This window comes from Ilyonectria robusta, assembly GCF_021365365.1.
Source record: "Ilyonectria robusta strain PMI_751 chromosome Unknown BGZ61scaffold_5, whole genome shotgun sequence".
In the NCBI taxonomy this organism is placed as follows: Eukaryota; Fungi; Ascomycota; class Sordariomycetes; order Hypocreales; family Nectriaceae; genus Ilyonectria; species Ilyonectria robusta.
This window is the reverse complement of record NW_025764439.1, coordinates 62316-82045: the sequence shown is the minus strand read 5'-3', so window position 1 is coordinate 82045 and position 19730 is coordinate 62316. Positions and strand designations below refer to the sequence as shown.

The following is a 19730-nucleotide window of genomic DNA, read 5'->3' as shown; positions in this document are numbered from 1 at the left end:
ATGCGTCTGATACGGCGTATTGGACTCGAAGGGACCAGGTACAGCTGTTCCGGGGAGAAGAGCCAGAGAGAGCATTCACGGCGACTTCAATTTCCCTTGCAAGAGAGACGGCCTCTGCAGACGCGGGACCGCGCTATTCAGCCAGCCGACCAAGATTCTCCCTCACCTCATCAACCCATGCCGTCCGGCACGGCAGTCCCCCCGTGACGGGTAGGGGGCTACCGGGCGTCGGATGCTGTGACAACTGGAAATAGCTGCTGGAAGCCGAGGGCGCTACATTAGTTCCAGTAGTGTCTGAGCCATCTCACAAGCTCAAGCATAATTACCGCTTTAGGAGGTCCATTTTCTTGGGCCTGGGTTCTGTTTGATGCTCTGCTTGATGAATATTCTAAGTATTCTTATCTTGTTCTCTTCCATCGCGAATGCTTCCACATCCTCGAGCTTGATGGGCATTTTCAGACACGGGCAGCCTTATCATATGATACCTGGGATCGATGGTCGAAGCGAGAAGATAAAAGCGACGGGCAAGAACTGACATGAGAGTACGCAACCATGTTAAGGGAGATGCACAGAAGGTCGTCGGACAGAAGGTCGTCGCACAGGCGTCTTGGATGGTCAGCCTGAAGCTGCACCAGACTCCGCGTATACGGTCGGAAAGATCTGAGGCTTATGTCTCCTGATAAGGAAGCATCTAATGAGATAGAATATCAGGTCAATCGCAGGAACTTCCGCTGACAAGGCTTCAATGGGACCTGCGGCAGCCTGATATCGGAGGGAGGTAGAAAACGAAGATGGCACAAGGATCGTGACGTTGGCAAATAGACTCGAACAAATCTCTCAAAATAAAAACAGCAAGTGAATAGACTTCCTTATAGTCTCGAGACCGAGAGGTCCCGAGACTTCTAGGAAGAATCTCTGTCGAAAGGAAATTCCATGATCCTCCCTTGGTGTCCGTTCTGGTCTCCCCTTTTAACCCCCAAGACCTCCCTCCTTCGCGACCGTCTAACCCGAGAGTCCCTGACCGCCTGCCACAGTACATTACCGAAAGAGGGTTGCGTTTAGAGCAATTGTGTCCCTGACTGGGTCAAAAGGAACCCTTTGACGTTGATCTCCATCCGCGATTCCAACGGCCCCAGTGAACATGTTCCTACCCTCAGCCCCGTTGGGAGGCGAACGATCCTTCGCCTCAGCTGATGCAATCCCTCCGGTTCGCTGAACCCTTCCCTTCTTCTTCGGCTGCTTCACCATACTCGATGCATTCCCATCGGTTCGCTGAACACTTGCTTTCTTCGGCTGCTTCGCCACACACGATGCATTCCCACCGGTTTGCTGAACCCCTTCCCTCTTCCTCGGCTGCCTCCCCTCACCTAACATATTCCGCTCGGTCCGCAGACCCATTCTCATCTCCTTCAGCTGCCGGTTCTGGTCTCTAAGACTGAGTGGACCCCCAGGCTTGTTTTGATATGTGATTGGCTCTGCCCATCTCAAGGAGGGCTTTTGCGAGTAGACGAGGCGTCTCCACAAATCATTTTCGATAACCTGGATATCTTCAGGACGTTTTAAGCTCCGTCGAAAGGCTAAAAACGAAAGTGGATGGATCTGTAAATGGTTGGCTGACTCGGGATGGCAAACAAGCGGCGGCCACACAGTACCCGATTGTACCCATTCACATAGCGACGGATCCAGAGACCACCCCGGGTATGTCGGCTTAAACTAAAACATATCAGATAAGCCTAGTTTACTCTTCATCTCGATATCATACCAGCTCGTGCCGCGTGGCATGATCGGGTCGATGAAACTGGCTGTCCATGGCGAAGAACCCGGCAATGAGTTGACGCATGTCATAAACACTGACTGTCCGAGAGCATGCTGCTAGTGATACTAAAATTGCATACGAGATATTGTATGACCAAAGGCATTGTTCGTTGGTTTCCAGATGGACTGTCAATGCATCAAGGGTGCCGAGATATCCAGAGGGACACGCCACGTTTGGGCATATTGGAGCGGAACATAGCTAAATCTAGATTAATGAATGGTATCGAGGGAGATGTACTACACACATTTTTGTATCTGGTTCTTCTTGACGCAGCAGTGCGCAGGTGGAGGCAGAAAGGAGGTAGTTTGACTGTCCCATGACCGCGCCTTTCATACAGCAACTGTAATGTTTCGAAGCCACACCATCCCCAACGAATGGAATTGAGGACTTGTGCGACCTTGGGTCGCAGTCGCAACATTGAGGGCGGAAATGAGCTATCGCAAGATGACAGTGGTGTCGAAAAGGAGAGAACAACAAGCGTGACCCAGGCAGCGGAAATGATGGGCTATTCCCCGTTCCTTATGCTCCTCCTCCTGTGGTCGTTGCTTTTGATACCTCAGATTGGACCTCGCAAGCTTGCTGATTGTCGGACCCAGTTTACCGAGGGAATGGTTCTCGCTAACACTAGGCAATACTCGCGTTTACTACCAAAGTCAAGCCTGCCTCAGGCGAACTCGGCTCCGTCTTAGACATTGGAGGGAGAGTAGGAGGGATGTGATAACACCATGCTTCTTTTGCGTCGCCTGCATGCGGCAGACACATCTTATGGCGCCAAGGAGTATCGGTGAGCCAGAGCCAGCCTCGACGCTGCGAGTTCCCGTTTCCTGTGACCTTTTCTGAAATAACAGCGATTAGCCACCGAAGAACGAGGCTCATTCACCAGTGTAAGCTCACTGAACAAGTCCGCGCCAGTGCGACAGCTGGGCGTAGATAGAGCATAGAGCGTCGACCGTGCCGCATTGCTACATTTGCTTGGGTGTGTACTGTCAGAGGCGACTGGGTGTATCCTTGATGTTGGCCCACACACCCGTAGGTAGGACGCCAAGCATCACACGGCTTGTTTTCCCGGGTGTCTTGAAGCTAGATGAACCGAGAGCATCCCTCAACACTTTAGGACGCAAGGGATATGCATGCGGGTGGGTCAATGGATATCTCACACCGGTCGTGATACCGGGCGGGTGCTGGATAGATAATAGTGCTTACGTCTTGAAGCAAGCTGGACTGAGACAGGACGCACCTTGGAATCCCCAGCCAACAATCAAAGGCCCGAGAGGCAAATTGAGGCATTTCGGCCGCATTCCACGCCGAGCCGTAGCCCACATCTAGGACTCCGGCCAAGAGCCAAGCATGCAGGCGGAAGTCTTCCCCACTGCCGAGTTCGGCCCTGCGATGTACGCAGAGTAAGGCTGTGGAGGGGTACACGGCTCATGACCCTTGACCTTGTCTTGGCAATCATCTGCCGTACTCGGATCCTACTCTAGTACTCTCCCCAGCGTGCAAACATTAGCAGAGTTGGGATTCCACCGCAGTCCAATGATACAGACTTCATGGCATACCAAGAGAGAGAAGGTCTCCGGGAGCATGTTCACTTCTTTTCGAAAACCGACTTCCGGAGAGATTTGTAGACCTGTACTGTGTAATCATCTTTCACATACATCGTAATTGATATGCTACAGCAAGGCCCAGCAAGGACAGTCTTCTTCTCGTTCCACCATGCCCTCTTTCCCCAGTCCTGAGCTCGCCCAAATGCCTCCGGCCACTCGTTTTGCTAGAGTGACCGCCCCCAATACTCCGTCGGAAGGCGTCGAGTCTGCTGCTGAATCAATCACTCGTAATTGATGTGCGACGTGCCACTCAGCCTCAGCCTACTGTTAGCGCGCCAGCCAGTCCCCCACGCATCACAAAACTCCTTACCCAAACCACCGACGCTTTCGCCAACGATGCCTATGAGCAAATCCAGGAGCTTAGCAGCTTGAATAACTCTACAAAAACATTCAAATCTCGTCGACGTCCTCGACCCTTTTGACAATAAACCGGAGACGGAACTTGGACCATGGAGTTTCGGCTAAGTCTCGGGTACAACATTCCCACACCACATCCACAGCGTCAACAGTCCTGGCTCTAACCCCACAATTTCACGTCACGCCAAAATGGACGCTCCAGAGTCTAGCCTGGCGTCAAGAGTGGATGGCATCGAAAAAATAGTCGTCTCACTACGGCGCTTGGTCTTTGGTCAAATATCGAGAGCCAGGGAATCGACTGACCCATCTACCGGGCCATCTTCCGGTCGATCTCCCGGCCAATCTACCGGCCGATCTACCCACCACCAATCTACACACCACCAATCTACACACCACCAATCTACCCACCAATCAACTCTCGATCCCGAAACACCAATATGGACCCAGATCATACACGCCTTGGATCAGGTCACTCTCGAGGTGCAGAGCATCCAGTCCGAGCTTCGTTCAACTCCAACCCCACGGCTTCGTGATAATCCTGTCGAGCATGTCGAAAGCCGTACGTCGCGGGTGCATACGCCTGAGGGTAGCGACGAAAGTCGTACCTCGCTTTCGGCCGGATCTGAGCAAAGCAATGGGGACGAAGACGATCTGAGTATGTCACCTGCAACCACACCCGAGGAAGACGACGAAAGTGCGTCGCTCTTGAGCACGCCGAAGGATACGCCAGAAGGAAGCTCTGTGGAGGAAGACCATGAAGAGGAGGCCCACGACATGTCGACTGTATCTGAGGACAAAGACTCAGAATCAGCAGACCCCAAAGAGGCAGACCCAGAAGAGGAAGGAGAGGAGGAGGACGGAGTAGGGCACGAAGAGCCTCAAGCACCACAGAAGGGAGAGACCGAAGACGGCATCAATCCACCCCCTTCACCAGAAGTCGAACCTGCAGGCACGGCACATTCCTCAGCATTCAGTCTAACTTCAGACGATACAGGGGAGAGGCTTGTTCCCGCCCTCGCAAAAATCGTCCGACATCCCAACTTCTCCAACAAGATTTCAGTAACTACGACCCCTTTTGATTTGGCTCGTCTGGAGCGGGCCATGAGGGAAAACGACCTTGATTGCACGAGCCAAGACTATGTCGCTGGCCCAGATGGAAGCGGCTACTCGAATCTCTACATCTCAGCGGACAAATCTGAGTTCAAATGGCCAGATTTCTCCCAAGCCATCGAAAAGCCGACGGACGACGAAGTGGAGGAGTTCCTTGAGGGCGTTGTCGGCCATCCGCAGAAGGACCGTGTCCATTACTGTTGTGGGGTGGCGTCTGTTCCTTTCGACAACCCCCTCCATCCCGGAGAAGTTCTCGCACGATTTGAGGACCTCACCATCGCGAATGAACAGTATTACCACGCTGGCTGGAGTCGCTCGGCTACTCCTTTCCATTGCGAAGACGCCGGATTCTGGTCTTGCAATCGAACTGAGGTGGGGTGGAAGGTCTGGATCATGATCCCAAAGCATCATACCGCCAAATTCGAGAAGTTCATCAGGCGGAATTGGACCTGTGGCCAGTGCGACCAATTTGTGCGCCACTGCAACATATTGATTGCTCCATCGAGGCTTCGTGAGGAGGGGATCGACTTTGACATCCATTGCTCTGGACCTGGCGATATGATCATTACCAAGCCACGCCAATATCACGCTGTCGTCAATTTCTCGAGCTGTTTTGCTCGCTCAATCAATTTCCTACTCCCCGGGGAGGAGCCCTTGCCCGAAAAGCTCCTTGTGTGCAAGGATTGCGGCCTGTATCCCCTGCATCCCAAACACTCCCCCGTCCAAGTTGTGGGTGCAGTGGAACGATTGCCACGACATACAAACAAGAGAAAAGCAACTGATTCCCAGAGGAACACCCGCACCAGCTCTGCACTCACCACGGAGATCAATGAGACCGTGGAACTCATCAAAGGCATAGATCCCATGTGTTCTATTCCGCCATACGATGCTTCTGATCTCCCGAAGCCCAAAATCTTGAAACTGGCGGCAGCGATCCGGAGCTTGCCAGTGGTGCTCCAGTTCACTTCATTTGTCAAGGCGTAGAGGGCTCGACACATTGACCAGACTTTCTCTAAGGGCATTGTACGACTTGAGGCCCTCAAACAAGAAGCAAAGTGCTTATTTGATGCTGAGGCAAAGTCAGAACTTCACAGTTTACGTGTGCGGCTTTGCTAGTACGCTCTGGCGCGAGAAGTTGATGCATCCAAAACATGGCAGCGAAGGGTGTCGTCAGATCTTATCGACAAGATCGCCGGGAAGTGCAAGCAGCGGAGGGAAAAGCTACACCAGGCCGTTCGCAGAGGGAGGGAATGGGTAGCCGTTTGCGGTCCCTACGAAGGGCTTTTGCCGTTTATTTTCCTCGATAAACGAAACCCTTTTGGCATCAAACCAGCGGATTATACGAACCTCGATGCACATGAGCTTGCGGCCTTGCATGGCTTGCTAGAAGATGACTACGTTTCTAGCATTTGCCTAGCCGGGAAGTCACTGGGGGAACTTGTACGATTTGGGACGACTGATGTCTTTGTCTGGGAGCAGGAGGATCTTGATTTTGCGTCTCTGCCCGAGATGGATCGCGCTCGTTCTCTGTCGAAAATGTGCGAGAGCCAAAGCTGCTGAGTCAAAATGGTTTGAGACTATTGTGACTCGGCAACCGCGCTGTCCTGCGGGTTCGTGGCGGGAGCCCATAAGTGGATTTGCTCACCTCGATACCATGTCTATATTGACTTGTGCATGGGGGTGGCACGGATAGCACTGTGTCGTTCTTTGAGGGAAGACGCGGCATGGAAGGTGAATGGATTCCAACTCTACCTAGTTATTTGCGCGGCAGAGTGGCTTCCTACAATCTTATCGAAGGCGACGTAATTGATCACGAATTCCACCACGTAACTGGCGCCTATTGCCTGACCCTCTCTGACTGATTCGGCCCTACGAAGCTATGGCGACTTCTATACTACCGTGCCAACACGTTCAAGCCATCGAAAGTCTCAAGGAGAACAAGGCACCTTGAACTTCTTGCACTTCTTCGATTATGACGTCGCCGGCCTTTGTGCCAGCAGTATCTTCAGCTCTCTCAGACGTGCTTTTGTGTTTTTCCATCCGCAGTCTCGCCATCCTTTCCATGATGCCGGTTTGCGTGGCAAGAGCGTCCTCGATTCCGACGTCATCCGGATCACTGAGGACCGTGTATTCAATGAGGACTTCGTCGGTAGGGACCAATGCGGCCTTCTTCCTCAGCTTCTGAACTCGACTGGCAATCTCGCGAGTGAGGCGGAGGCCTATCAGCTCTGGGTAAATGGTCTTGTCGAGAAGGATGAGCACGTCGCCGTGGGCGCCAATCTCGGTTCCTCCAGAACCTTCGACATCAGAGGCAATTTCACGCTTGATAACGACATCGTCCGCCAGGACCTCAAATCCAGCAATCTTGACGGCATTGTCGTGCATCAGCTGTTTGACTTGGGTACTCGACAATCCCGCTAGTCCTTCGGCAACCTTCTTGGCATCCTTGCGGAACTTCTTGCCAAAGGTAGCCCAGTTCGCCGCGCAGCGATACTGGACGCCGTAGCGAGACTCATCCGAGCTGAGGACGAGCGAGACGATGGACAGCTCATCCTTGATATAGTCGGCAAGTGAGGCAACGTCATCGAGGTATTCCTGGTCGGGATGCAGTACCGTCAGAGTCTTGAGAGCTTGCTTGAGACTGACGGCGGGCTCTTTTTCGCGACAGACTCGACCGAGCTCGATAACCTTTTGCATGCGAGCAAAACGACGCTCGACGACTTCATCTGAAAGCTCCGAGCGGGGTTCGGGGAAGGGCAAGAAATGGACGGAGCGGACGTCGCCGATAAGGAGTTCCCGCGGCATGTATTCTTGGAGGTGCAGCCATAACTTGTCAGCCAAAAACGGCATGAATGGAGCAAAACTTCGCACGATGGTGTAAAGCACGTCAAACAACGTGTTCAACGTGATGACAGCCTCATCGGTTCCCCGGTCTCCCTTGAGCCGCTGGCGGTTTAAACGAATGTACCAGTTGGTTGTGGAGTCAATGAGCTCAAGCAGTCTTGGGACTACATTGTAGAGACGATAGCCCGATAAGATTCGTCAGTATGTGACCTGAGCTTGCATTTAGTCATGGAACTACTTACCAGCCATCTCCTCGTTGATTGTCTTCAAGAAAGACTGACAGGTGGCCATGATCCAATGATCCAGGACACTTTCGGACGAAGCGGCCTTGTCCTGTGAGAACTTGAAGTCGATGCCCTCCTTTTTGCGCAACAGGAGAACCTGATCTTCGAAGAATCTATAGCTGTTCCAGAGTGGTAGGAGTACCTTCTGCACCACTTCTTTGACCCCGGACTCCTTGAAGTTCAAGTGCTCCCCGCGCACCACGGGAGAGTTGATGAGGTACAGGCGGATAGCATCGCAACCGTACCGCTGGATGACGATGCTAGGGTCTGGATAGTTCTTGAGGCGCTTCGACATTTTCTTCCCATCTTCGGCCAGAACCATACCATTCACGACGCATTTCTTGAACGGGTAGACCCCAAAGAGGTAGATTCCCAGGACAAGGAGAGTATAGAACCATCCACGGGTCTGATCGAGACCTTCTCCAATGAAGTCGGCGGGGAAGCGTCTCTCGAATTCTTCCTTATTCTCGAATGGGTAGTGTTGAGAACTATACGGCATACTTCCCGACTCGAACCAGCAGTCGAAGACTTCCTCGACACGGCGAAGAATTCCCTTTCCTTGTTTGCTGGGGATGGTAATGTGGTCAATGTTGTGTCGATGTAGGTCCGTGGTGTGCCGTTGTAGCCGCTGAGCTCCTTCAGTTCCTGGATACTGCCGACGCAGACAACCTCTTCATCCTCGTCGCTCACCCACAAGGGCAGGGGAGTGCCCCAATACCGGTTACGGGACACGGCCCAATCTCGGGCATTGGCGATCCAGTTGGCGAACCGTTTCTCTCGGACGACGCTAGGGACCCAGTAGGTCTGTTCGATCTGCTCTAGCATCTGTGGGATGATGGGCGAGACCTTGATGAACCAAGATGTAACAGCGCGATAGAGGAGTGGAGTGTCAGATCAGGGACACATGGGGTAACTGTGGGTGATTGTCGAGATCACAACGAGCCGACCTTGCTCCTGGAGATGTTTGACAATGCGCTTGTCTGCATCCTTGACATACTGGCCAGCGAAATCTGTTACCTCGGAGGTAAAACATCCCTTGTCATCAACTGGATTGTTGGGTGGCCTCTCGATAGTGATGATGCCTGTCCTGGTCGCAACTGCAAAGTCTTCTTCGCCGAAAGCTGGAGCCTGGTGAACCAAGCCCACGCCACTAGTAGCTGTCACGTAACTGTCGTTGTTGACACGGAAACCGTAGTCCTTGAATTGGTCGTAGAAGTAGCGGAAGGGGGGCTCGTATTTCCAGCCCAGCATATCCGAGCCCTTGTAGCGGGCAACGATCGTGTACTTTTCCTTCTCAGGCTTCTTGTATAGAGTTCCGATGAGCGACTCTAGCAGGATGTAGTTCATGTCTGCCTTCTCGTCGTAGATCTTGACGTACTCAAAATCGGGGTTCGCCGCGATACTTGTGTGAGCGGGAAGCGTCCAAGGAGTCGTTGTCCAAGCAAGCAGACACGTCTTTGGGTCATCGACGAGGGGAAAGGTGACAACGATGGCCGGATCTTGCACCATTTTGTAATTTTCCTACGACGTAGCCCATGTCAGCCAATATTCGTCACACAGGGGAAGGGAGGAATTGAAAAGGCCGAAGTCTTACCTGGGCTTCATTGTTGCTGAGGGGAGTGGTGAGGGCGGTCGAGTACGGCATGACCTTGAAGCCACGGTATACGGCGCCCTTCTCATGAAGTTGCTTGAAGACCCACCAACACGTCTCCATGAAGTTCTTGTCCATGGTCTTTCGGCGAGGGAGTCAGCCTAACGAGAGTCTTGTCAAGAGGAGGGGGTGGGAGTTGCAGCTCACCTTGTAGTCGTTATCAAAATCGACCCAGCGACCAAGTCTTTCAATCATGGTTCTCCACTCGGCCGCGTATCGCATCACAATGGCCTCGCATTCTCGGTTGTAGTTGGCAATGCCATACTCAAGAATCGCCTGCTTTCCCTTGATGCCAAGACTCTTGTCAATCTCATAATCAATTGGCACGCCATGAGTGTCCCAGCCGAAGCGGCATTCGACGAAGTACCCCTTCATGGCCCAGTATCTGGGAATGACGTCCTTGATGGTTGAGGTGAGCATATGGCCGTAATGGGGGAGGCCGGTTGCGAACGGCGGTCCGTCGTAGAAGGCATAGGGCGGCTTGTCCTTGGTCAGCTCGAGCTGGACACGGAAGGCGTCTATCTCGCGCCATCTCTTAAGCACTTCCACCTCTTCTTCGGAGAAATTGATGGCAACCATGTTTGAGGGTCACCGGAGAGGTGGGTTCCAGGGCCGAAGATGATGGTGATTCTGATGTGTGGGAGAGACGAGTGGTAGAAGGCACTGAGGTTCAAGGGGTGAGTCACTTGCTCAGGACGTGGAATACCCCATTCACGTGACGCCACGCGGTTACAACTTGTGGTTCCCGGTATTGCAGCCTCAATTGTACTCCGAACGAGGTTTTGAACTCATCACGCTACTATGGCCAGTCGAGCACAATAGCAGCATGAATCGTCCCGTACAGAGCTTCGTGACTTGGCCGCCGCAGGCCCATGCCCCTGCGTCCGCTCCAGCTTGTGCCTCTTCGTACAAATGGGGGGTTACTGTTGCTGTCTGGTAGCTGCGATTTGTCCTTCTGTTACTCGCATCTAGCCCCCGTACGCAAACGGCAGCCTACACGCTGGCCACGCGCTCAATAAGATAGACAAGGACATCATCTACCGCTTTCAGCTTGGACAGGGGAAGAGAGTATGATACATTCCTGGCTGGGACTGCCATGGGCTGCCGATCAAACTCAAAGCCCTTCAGCAGTTAAGCAGCGGGGCCCATTCAAGCTTTGGGCCATTGGAGACGACGAGCAACACATTTCGACGGCTTCCTTTGTCAAGCCTCCTCAGACCAGACTTCCTGATGCCCTCTCCTATGTCGGCGAAGTGACCAGTGCGCTTGTGTGTACTCCGACTCCCTGGACGCCTCCGGCGAATAAGGCAATTGCCGTTGACAACAATCTGCAACATTCTCTCGTCAAGGAGCCTGGGTCCTTTTGCAGCCGACTCGGTCTCGTGGCGAAACCTCCCATCGGGAAGTTGCAGGAGATGCCGTTATCTCCCTCGCCGTCAGAGACGGTCGTTGAGTCTATCCAGGGATCAAGCTTGATCGGCTCCGCAGAGTATGTGAATGCCTTCCATGGCATCAATGGCACCCCACAGTCATCCATGCCGACTCCGTATCGACCTCAACAGGCACTGGCCTGGTGCACGTGGCGCCGGGTATCGGTATAGATGACTGCAGGGTCTTCTGCAGCCTCGGGATTTCTCTCTCATCTCCCGTTGATGACCAGTCTCAATACACGATGGACGCCTGTCGTCATTCCTCAGGCGATGGTGGCCATATCGCCCATGTCTATCTGGAGGGGTCTGATGGGCACCGAGGCTGGTTTCAGTCGTCGCTTCTCACTTACGTGGCACACCAGAGCGTTGCTCAGCATGACAACACCTACAGTAGTTACAACCACGCTCGCGCCGTCGCTGCCATCAACCACTTTATCAACCACGATTTGTCAGCCTTCTATTTCGAGACGGCCAAGGACCGGCTCTACGGTGGCATCCCAATGGAGGGAGCGGCCTCGCAGCATCTGCCGCTAGTCATACTGGGCCAACTTGCTGACCATGTCAGATTTCGGGACGCATCGTGTGCCGGCTCTCAGGCCCCTAATAGCATCAGAGCCCATTTCATTATATATGATAACTAGCTGTCCTTCAACTTCTCCAGTGCGCCCTTGAGTTCGCTGGCACTTTCTCTTGACATTCGTTCAAAGCTCTCTGTAAATAAAATAAGGACTAATTAGAGTTGTTCAGAAGAATGCTTTATTAATAATACTGACCATCGGGTGTTCCATCAAGTGTAATAGCATACCAGTTGCCAGAAAGCCAGAGTGTAGCAGGACTCATGTTGCTATTTGACTGACCCAAGTTTTGAGGGATTTCAATACGAGGAAGCGATACAGACTCTATTATATATCAATACAGATCGATATAAGTTATTGAATTCTGAATAGCACTTACTATGAGAGAAGTGACGAGAATTATGGTTAAATTGGAGGGGAAGCGTTTCGCGATAGTCTGATCGGTCCGATCCAAGCTGGCGTATAATTGCAGATTTAATAGCGTTCCCGACTTCAGGCTCAACGTACACATAGCTCTCATTAGGTTCACCGATCTTAATTCCGATTTTGTAGGAAACAGGTACACCCTTTGGATCGATGGTGGTGAACTTTGCGATCGCGTTGTGATACGAGCGAAACCAAGGGTTTAGCCCAATCTTGCAGCTGCTGAGGCGGAGTGGATTGAGGGCCCGGCAGCGAGAGAGCATCGCGTTGAATCCACGTCAGGCGATTTCGATTCAGTCGCAAAAAAAAACGATGGTGAGTGATGATTGATGGATAGATCGATTGTTAACAATTTAGTACGGCCTTGGGAACTACAACTTGTTAATGCAATTAGAAGGGTCAGGTATGTGCCACACCCAGTCGTGGCTGCTACCCACCAAGAGCGGATCGTTCGCCCTCAATACTAGTAGCTGAAAAGATGACAGAAAAAGGGGGCAAGTAGCCTAGTAACAGGAACTGCTGGTGCAATAGGGTCAGATCTCGGAATGGCAGAGACGGGCTTTGCGGATCTCCAAGGTACGTTGGAAAGGCGCCAGGGCGCGCGCCCCCTCAGTCAGATGGGCCGAGTAGGCCACCGAGGTCGATGGTGCTGGCGTAGGCGAGAGTTGTGGTATCTTCAAACATGGAAATGGCATGGTCAACCATGCGCCTGGCAACGGAGTACATCTCGCGTCGTATAGGTACCTGGGGGGAGTAGCTCGATGGTCAGCAACCTCTTTTTTTGTTCTAACGTGTTGAGGGTCAACCTTACCAGCCGCACCTAAGGAGGATATCGGCATATTTTTGCCCGTCTCCTGCCATGTCCTTGTTCCTGGGTTGATCCAAGAGCTCGACGAGACGGTTGACGTGGGGAAGGCATTTCTCGCACCGGATCCATGCTGAAACTTGACGGCCGATGTCGACTTTGGAGTCATCTGGGAAGCCCCAGCATAAAATGTGTACTGCAGCTTCGAAGAACTTGATGCTTTCGAAATCGCTCAACCTTTTTCTGGCCGCGGACCGCACCAGACGATGAACTGTGAGAACGGCGGTTTCCCCGGTACGGCTCACCAGCGCAGCGCGCAGTAGTTCCTCAGACGCATCGCCAAGACTGAAGAAAAAGAAATGGTCACTTGTCTGACTCGCGAGGTTAGCTGTAAATAGTTGAGATAGGGGGGCGGAGGTGGGACCAACCTCATTTCGTCGGCCAGGAAAGCGAACTCATCATCTAGGCCGCCAGAGCCTTGGGATAAGATCTCCTCGGAGATACAATCCGGGTCGAAAAAAGACAGTACATTAAAAAGACAGGTTGAGACTTCTGTCAGCTTCCCAAAGGACACGTCCCAGACGCCGCTTAGGATACTCGTAGTCGCTGCCGGGCACCTTTCGTGAGTCGATCTTGGAAGAATACTTCTCGTACAAGGGCAAGAAATCCTGGAGAGACAAATTTCGCTTCGTGATGAACCCGCCAATTTGTGCGAGCGCTAGAGGCAGTCCATCAAACGCCCGGCTGATGGCGATTGCATGTTGAGTGTCAGACGGCGAGGCATTTTCCGACCCGATAACTTTGAGAAGCCTCTTACTGCCGTCGTCTTCAGCCAGTGCGGTAAGTTGGGCATGCTAAGAAGCCAGGGTTGTGGCGACGGTGAAGTCTCTCGTTGTTCTCAGCACCGAACCGCGCGTTGACCCTGGCTGTACGACCTTTAATGCCGCGAGATCATCGGCGTTGTCGAAAACGACCAACCAAGTTGTCTCTAAGGTGGATGTGTCAACACGCGAGAAGATGGATAGGACGAACCAGAGGCGACTTACTTGTGGTGCTGAGCCAGTTCTTTACCGTCCACACGGTATCTTTTGGTTCTTCTCCCGACTTCAATAGCCCGAGGGCCTCGGCGATGACACGAGAACTCTGGTTTATGGTGATGGCGTTGTCGGTCGTAACTCACAGAACGGCGTTGAACTGGTCTAGGTTTCGGTACGCATATTGGATTGCAACCTGGGTTTTGCCAACACCGCCCATGCCAAACAAGGCTATGGACTTGGTCGACGGCGAATACGCATCCGGGCCAAGGGTGTTGCGAACCATCTCCAAGGTGTTCTGACGGCGGCTGAACTTGGGATTCGCGGGGGAAGGGATGTTGCTGTAGCGAACGTGCTGCTGTTCTTTCTCCTTCTCCCTGTCCACTCTCATCGCGGCTAACGACAGGGGTTGCTCCGGAGAAAGTGGATGGTCCTGGCGTAGAAGCAGATAATCTCGGAATACACATCCACCACGGCCCGTTGAAGCTCGCGGTCTAGGGGAAGTGTCTCCTCAAAAAATCTGGAAGCGCGGCAAGGTCAGACTAAGCTCCTCGAGCAAGTCGAGCATATCCTCAAGAGTCTCGGCAGCCGAGGACGCTTGGTCTCGGATGAGCCTGATACTGCCCCAGACCGTTGCCGTCAATGTCGCGTCGGCCCCAAAACACACGGCGAGGACAGCTGGGAAGTCATCGACGAACTTGAGCCTGGGGTCAAGTCTATGAAGGGAGAAGACACGGGAATAATGCCCAGAAGCCGGAAGCCGAACGGATGAGAAAGAGCCGACGAGCTCCTGGAGGGAGTAGATTTCGAGAATGTTGTGATAGTTCTTCGGTGCCCTGGAGTTCATCCCAGTATCTCTCCAGGGCTTGGTGCCACAGCGGGCTGGGGGTTCAGCTACGACCACGGGGCAAACGACGGTCAGTACACTCGGCTTGCATAATAGGAAAGAGGAAGTCGCCTACCTTGCCGTTCTCTCTTGTGTCTATACTGATGGTTACTGGTTGCAAACATGTTGCCCAGCGCATCCCAGACCCAACCTTCGACGACCTCGCGTGGTATCGTTGATGGGTCCTCCAACAACTCGGCTTCCAGCCACAACGACCGCTCCTTCAACAAGTCCTGCTTTCCTACCGCCTGCTGTTTGGGCAGAGTAAGAAGTCCCGAGAGGTGTTTCGAAGCCTACGCCCATTCGCACGGATCCTCGCCGACGGACACGACCAGTTCCTACCACAGCTCGGCGCCCGGAAGCACCCACCAGACGAGTTTGCGATGGAGTTCATGGAACGCGACGAATACGATTTGGTCGACGACTTCCCCCACCTCCGGAGCAGGCTCGTGCGACTGAGCAGCTACGCGTCAAGCAAGAGACCGAAGTCGATTCTGCAGCTGTGGGCGGACCGGCGCAACTCGCCGGCGTGGCTGGCCTTTTGGAGTGTGCTCATATTTGGATCGGTCGGCATTTTCCTGGCGCTGGTACAAGCCGTGTTTCAGATCCTCCAATACCTTGATGCTGCCAAACACCCCGGTAATGACTGAGGAAGCAAACCAATGTGAAAAGCTGTCAACGAGAAGGAAAGAATGATGACGACCGACCAGACACGCCGCACTAGGAGTCCCGATCAAACCCCTCTCTCCGCCCAGCTCTGAATCACGCCCTCGACCGTCGGCTCGTACTCCCTGAGCACGACTGTGTCGCCGTCGAGGAAAGTATTGGCCTGCGCGAAAACCAGGGGCGGAGGTTTCGTCGCCAGCACCGTCTGCCGCCACTCGATGCATTCGCCCTCCACTTTGGAGAGTAGTAGGCGGGGAACTTGCACCTCTTGAACTCTTGAGCTTCTGAGGCATCGATGAAGGGGTACTGTTGGGCTTGGCTTTCCACGGCCATTCTGTTGGCAATGATGACGTTCTTGAAGCCCTCTTCCTGCCGGATGTCGTTGTACTATCCCAGATTTAGCACTAGGAATTGGTGGAGTATCATTTGGTAGTGACTAGGCTTACGTTTGGAAGATTAATTCCTGGGAAAATGATACTGGAGCAGTATGCAAGAGCTTCAAGCCCGTTGGTAAACAAAGCAGAACATAGAATGCCGGGGCTTTGACGTACCGTGCATGCTTGAGAAGTCCGGCGGCTCCAACAAATTCTTCTCAAACGGTCCCTTCCCATCGTTCTCTGCTCCTGTTGCCCAAGGCAACCGACGGATGAACCTCGCCGAGTCCTCGACCAACTTGGCGAGCAGTGCAGTCTCCTTGTCGTCAGCAATAGCCACCAGACCCTCAAACTCGGATCGTATCCCGTGAGGGTCGCGGTACGGTTCCAGAAAACCAACATGTGTTCGACCCTCGGCGCTTTGTCTTGGGCCCAGATACGCAGCGCGTCACGGTACGTATCCAGGCTACCAAGTCCTGAAACTCTCGATGCAGGCGTGCAGAAAAGCTCTCTGTCTGTCGTTGGCAGCATACTTGAGTGCCTCGAAGAGCTCGGCGCACACGCGCTCGGGGTGGGAAGAGTGATCTCCGCGCGTCAGCGTCACGATTCCTTTTGCGTCGGGAAGACGGAAGCTTCGGCCGAGGTCGGTGTGGTCGACGGACGCGAGGAGCACCTCGAAGTCGCCGCCCTTCTCTGCTTTGCGGATTCTCGTGTTCTCGGGAAAGATGGAATTCCGCTCGAGGACTTTGGAAGCCATCTGAATATCGTGCTCCGTGATACCGGAGCCCATATAGTAGGCGCTTTGTGTAATGTCGCTAGGATAGCCGAGGCCGTAGGGGGGGGTGGAGGTGATGAACAGTGAGATTTTGCCGAACAGCTCGAACAGCAAGGGCGACTTGGCGGCGAGCTGGTGAAGAAAATCAGCCGTCACATCGGGCACAAATTTTTGATCGCCAGAGCCCTGTAGGTCAAGGTAGACAGATCAGCACAACTTCACACAGATCCAGGACGTGATTATAGCGTACAATTCCCAACATTGGATAAGAATGTCGCCGCGTAGGTCAAAAAGCGGTGGAGCTCCTCATTTCTGATGTGAGAATTGACGAGTGACTCCCAATCCCCAGAGCAAGTTCGGTAGAGCTCAAGCACGAAATCGAATATGGCCGGGGATTCCGGGGAGACTTGTTCCAAGGCAATCCTCGCCCCGAACCAAGCGGCGCTTCGACGTCGATAATAAGGCGCTCCGGCTGGTCGTTCCGCTGGATCGTGATACAATGTTGTCCGTCCTTTGGGACGAAGAAATGTCCAAACGCCAGAAGAGCCCTCAACATCTGTTCTTCCACTGCTCCACCACCTTTCAGAACCTCTCAACTTCCACCACATCCGTTGCCCATGAAGTTACCAACCGGACAACCAAAGAGCCGTCACCGAGAGTGTCCCAAATGAAAAAGTCGAAGCTCTCCTGCAGCTCCTGGACCAATTCCGGCGGTAAAACAACGAAGACCTGATTAGACTCAGTCTCCTGCCAGAGCTTGAATCCCAACTTCACCAGACAGGAAGACATGTCGGCCGCGGCAACGTCGGAGTGACGAGCGAGGCGGAAAAATAAGTCATCCCTCAGAAGCGTGCTGAATTGGATGCCCAAAACCCTCCCTTTGGCGAGAAGCGCCCCTCGCTGCTTCATGTGGTAGGGAAACTGTGTCCCAAAGGACGGATCCTTAATGACAACAGCCTCGCCGAGCAGTGCCCCGTTCTTGGTGCCTCCGATCCAGAAAACATCGGTGAGGTTATAGACGTCGCGCATTGATATGTCGCTCTTCGGGGAGGCCAAGGCCGCGCCGAGGCGGGCACCGTCCATCAGAAGCAGCAGCTTCAGATCTTGACACACGGAGGCGATGGCTGCCAGCTCAGCCTTTGTGTAGATGGTACCAACCTCGGTTGCGTTGGAGATGAAGACCATCTTGGCCTTGGGCTGGTATGCGAAGAGTGAGCTTCGGTGGAAAGCCGACTGAATCTTCTCTGGTGTTAATTTGCCGTCGGCGCTGGGTTCAACGAGAATCTGGTGTCCAATTGCCTCTATAGCACCACCTTCCTTGCCGACAATAGACCTGAGGCGGCAGAAATGACTGCCTCGTGGGGGCGAAGGTGGCTTGCTATCGCGAGAATGTTCGCTCCTGTGCCACCAGGAGTGAAGTAGATGCTCGCTTCGTCAGCGCCAATGAGTTGTCGGATGGCCTATGCCTACGCTGACGAGCTAGAGGAGTTCGTCAGTGCAGCCTCATGGCTGGATCGCATCGCGGCATAGTTCCCATAGGCACCTTTGGGCAGGCCATGATGCGCCAGCGGGTTAGTTTGCCGAATCACGTCAAATATCTCACTAATTGCCGAGCACGTGAACAGCTCGCTGAATGCGTGGAACGTGAATTCCGAGCTGACAGCCTGATTGCGGTCTCGGACGCAGGACGCTCTCCAACCATGAGGGCGTCTCGTTGCTGCCTAAATTACATGCATCTGCACTTTGGGCATCAAATACTTACTGCCTTCCCCCCGCGCCCTTCGACAAGATGATCCCAACCTAGCACTTCATGAGGGAATCAATCAGGGCGCCCGACCTCTCCGAATTTATCATCAAGTGGTCAGAAGGACACTGTCAGCAATAGGGGACCAGTTGAGCCTGGTCCTTATTTTTCACCTCGAGTCTTTTTGCCGATAAAATGAGTATCGGGGTCGGCGTGGGCGACTTTATCAAAATCCTAGAGCTTGTTACTCAGGCTCGGAAACGGTTTGTGGATGCGCCCAGTCAGTATAATGGCATATCAAATGAGTAGGTGAATGTTGCACTAACCCTGCATGCACCTCCTCACTTATACTCGACTGGTAGTCTCAGAAACTTCTCGAACGTCGTCCAAGATATCGATGTCCTTTTATCAGGATGCGAACCTAGACCCGAGCAGCGAGCAAATCTACAAAGTATCAAGGACGACTCCACCAGTCTTTTAAAAGATTTGCTCCAGAGGCTTGACAAGGATAGAGAAATCGGGGCTTGCAGTACGAGTACGACCCAATGTGTTAAGAAAGCTTGGAAAAGGTCTATTTGGGACCTGGATGACGTTTAAGGTTTTTGAAGTCGGATATTGCTCAATCTCGCACTACTTAATACAATTAAGGGACAGTTATCCAGGTATTTAGAAAGCTTCCCTTTTAACTTCTAGTGGACTGAAAGGAGCATAGTCAAAGATCTTCCAGGATTCAACAGGACCTTCATCATCTCACCGAGCAATCGAACCAACAGGAACAACATGAAATCCTGAAGTGGATTGGAACTGTTAATTATGGCTCACGCCAAAGGAAGGTATTTAATGAGTATGAAGAGGGAACCGGCGAATAGCTTCTATACTCTAACGAATTCTAAAAATAGATCAAAACCAAGGAAGAGGTGTTGTTCTATCCAGGCCTTCTAGGAGCGGGGAAGACATTCCTAGCCTCCATTGTAATCAACTATCTTCTGGGTCTTTTCAGGAATAAGAGCGATATTGGCATAGCATATCATTACTGCAATTTCAAACACTAAGACAACAAGAACGCTAGTGTGATTCTCGCGAATATCCTCAAGCAGCTTGCGCAATATCTAGACTCTTTGCCAGACGCATTGAGCACTCTATACGACAAACACAAAGCAAAGGACACTCGGCCATCATTCAAAGAAATAGCTAGTGCGCTAAAATCCGTAGCGTCTCTGTATTCACAAGTCTTTATAGTTATTAACGGTCTTGACGAATGTCCTGTATGGAGAGGAATTCTCGCCCAGCTCCAAGGCTTGCAGGGAGCAAATACCTTGCTAACTTCCAGGGCTATCCCCGAGATTATTAAT

At 52.8% G+C, this 19730-nt stretch overlaps 9 protein-coding genes across 9 annotated transcripts; 3 read left to right on the top strand and 6 right to left on the bottom strand.

Annotated features, from left to right (window-relative positions):
- Positions 1 to 1038: 1038 nt before the first annotated feature.
- Positions 1039 to 1840, bottom strand: BGZ61DRAFT_474848 (uncharacterized protein; the record flags this gene model as incomplete). Its single annotated transcript, XM_046248615.1, has 2 exons — positions 1039 to 1713; positions 1763 to 1840. The coding sequence occupies 2 exons, from the start codon at positions 1838 to 1840 to the stop codon at positions 1039 to 1041; spliced, it is 753 nt and encodes a 250-aa protein (XP_046107214.1).
- Positions 1841 to 3966: 2126 nt separating this feature from the next.
- On the top strand, positions 3967 to 6108 carry BGZ61DRAFT_568824 (JmjC domain, hydroxylase-domain-containing protein; the record flags this gene model as incomplete). Its single annotated transcript, XM_046256011.1, has 1 exon — positions 3967 to 6108. One exon carries the CDS (start codon positions 3967 to 3969, stop codon positions 5869 to 5871), a length of 1905 nt encoding a protein of 634 aa, XP_046107213.1. The 3' UTR covers positions 5872 to 6108.
- Positions 6109 to 6798: 690 nt separating this feature from the next.
- Positions 6799 to 10245, bottom strand: BGZ61DRAFT_491625 (isoleucyl-tRNA synthetase,cytoplasmic; the record flags this gene model as incomplete). The annotated part of the gene is made up of 7 exons (XM_046250453.1): positions 6799 to 7750; positions 7781 to 7895; positions 7974 to 8643; positions 8676 to 8861; positions 8952 to 9536; positions 9610 to 9747; positions 9814 to 10245. 7 exons carry the CDS (start codon positions 10243 to 10245, stop codon positions 6799 to 6801), a joined length of 3078 nt encoding a protein of 1025 aa, XP_046107212.1.
- Positions 10246 to 10736: 491 nt separating this feature from the next.
- BGZ61DRAFT_529430 (uncharacterized protein) lies at positions 10737 to 11267 on the top strand (the record flags this gene model as incomplete). The annotated part of the gene is made up of 1 exon (XM_046253400.1): positions 10737 to 11267. The coding sequence occupies one exon, from the start codon at positions 10737 to 10739 to the stop codon at positions 11265 to 11267; it is 531 nt and encodes a 176-aa protein (XP_046107211.1).
- Positions 11268 to 11733: 466 nt separating this feature from the next.
- On the bottom strand, positions 11734 to 12357 carry BGZ61DRAFT_345716 (uncharacterized protein; the record flags this gene model as incomplete). The annotated part of the gene is made up of 3 exons (XM_046239815.1): positions 11734 to 11807; positions 11870 to 11995; positions 12051 to 12357. 3 exons carry the CDS (start codon positions 12355 to 12357, stop codon positions 11734 to 11736), a joined length of 507 nt encoding a protein of 168 aa, XP_046107210.1.
- Positions 12358 to 12901: 544 nt separating this feature from the next.
- Positions 12902 to 14324, bottom strand: BGZ61DRAFT_504231 (P-loop containing nucleoside triphosphate hydrolase protein; the record flags this gene model as incomplete). The annotated part of the gene is made up of 6 exons (XM_046251793.1): positions 12902 to 13244; positions 13328 to 13451; positions 13483 to 13711; positions 13778 to 13887; positions 13946 to 14040; positions 14080 to 14324. 6 exons carry the CDS (start codon positions 14322 to 14324, stop codon positions 12902 to 12904), a joined length of 1146 nt encoding a protein of 381 aa, XP_046107209.1.
- A 120-nt stretch (positions 14325 to 14444) lies between these two features.
- Positions 14445 to 14780, bottom strand: BGZ61DRAFT_529427 (uncharacterized protein; the record flags this gene model as incomplete). The annotated part of the gene is made up of 1 exon (XM_046253399.1): positions 14445 to 14780. The coding sequence occupies one exon, from the start codon at positions 14778 to 14780 to the stop codon at positions 14445 to 14447; it is 336 nt and encodes a 111-aa protein (XP_046107208.1).
- A 663-nt stretch (positions 14781 to 15443) lies between these two features.
- On the bottom strand, positions 15444 to 18154 carry BGZ61DRAFT_585857 (peptidase family M49-domain-containing protein; the record flags this gene model as incomplete). Its single annotated transcript, XM_046256422.1, has 6 exons — positions 15444 to 15872; positions 15932 to 15981; positions 16037 to 16278; positions 16330 to 16820; positions 17262 to 18033; positions 18105 to 18154. The coding sequence occupies 6 exons, from the start codon at positions 18152 to 18154 to the stop codon at positions 15582 to 15584; spliced, it is 1896 nt and encodes a 631-aa protein (XP_046107207.1). The 3' UTR covers positions 15444 to 15581.
- A 265-nt stretch (positions 18155 to 18419) lies between these two features.
- On the top strand, positions 18420 to 19181 carry BGZ61DRAFT_177914 (uncharacterized protein). Its single transcript, XM_046237648.1, has 3 exons — positions 18420 to 18683; positions 18741 to 19040; positions 19091 to 19181. The coding sequence occupies exons 1-2, from the start codon at positions 18574 to 18576 to the stop codon at positions 18973 to 18975; spliced, it is 345 nt and encodes a 114-aa protein (XP_046107206.1). The 5' UTR covers positions 18420 to 18573; the 3' UTR covers positions 18976 to 19040; positions 19091 to 19181.
- The last annotated feature ends 549 nt before the right edge of the window (positions 19182 to 19730 follow it).

Bases quoted from the DNA above. Each gene is read 5' to 3' on its own strand.
- BGZ61DRAFT_177914 (XM_046237648.1), top strand. From the start codon at position 18,574: ATGAGTATCGGGGTCGGCGTGGGCGACTTTATCAAAATCCTAGAGCTT. The intron at 18,684-18,740 runs GTAGGTGAATGT...CTCGACTGGTAG, and splicing joins TATAATGGCATATCAAATGA to TCTCAGAAACTTCTCGAACG.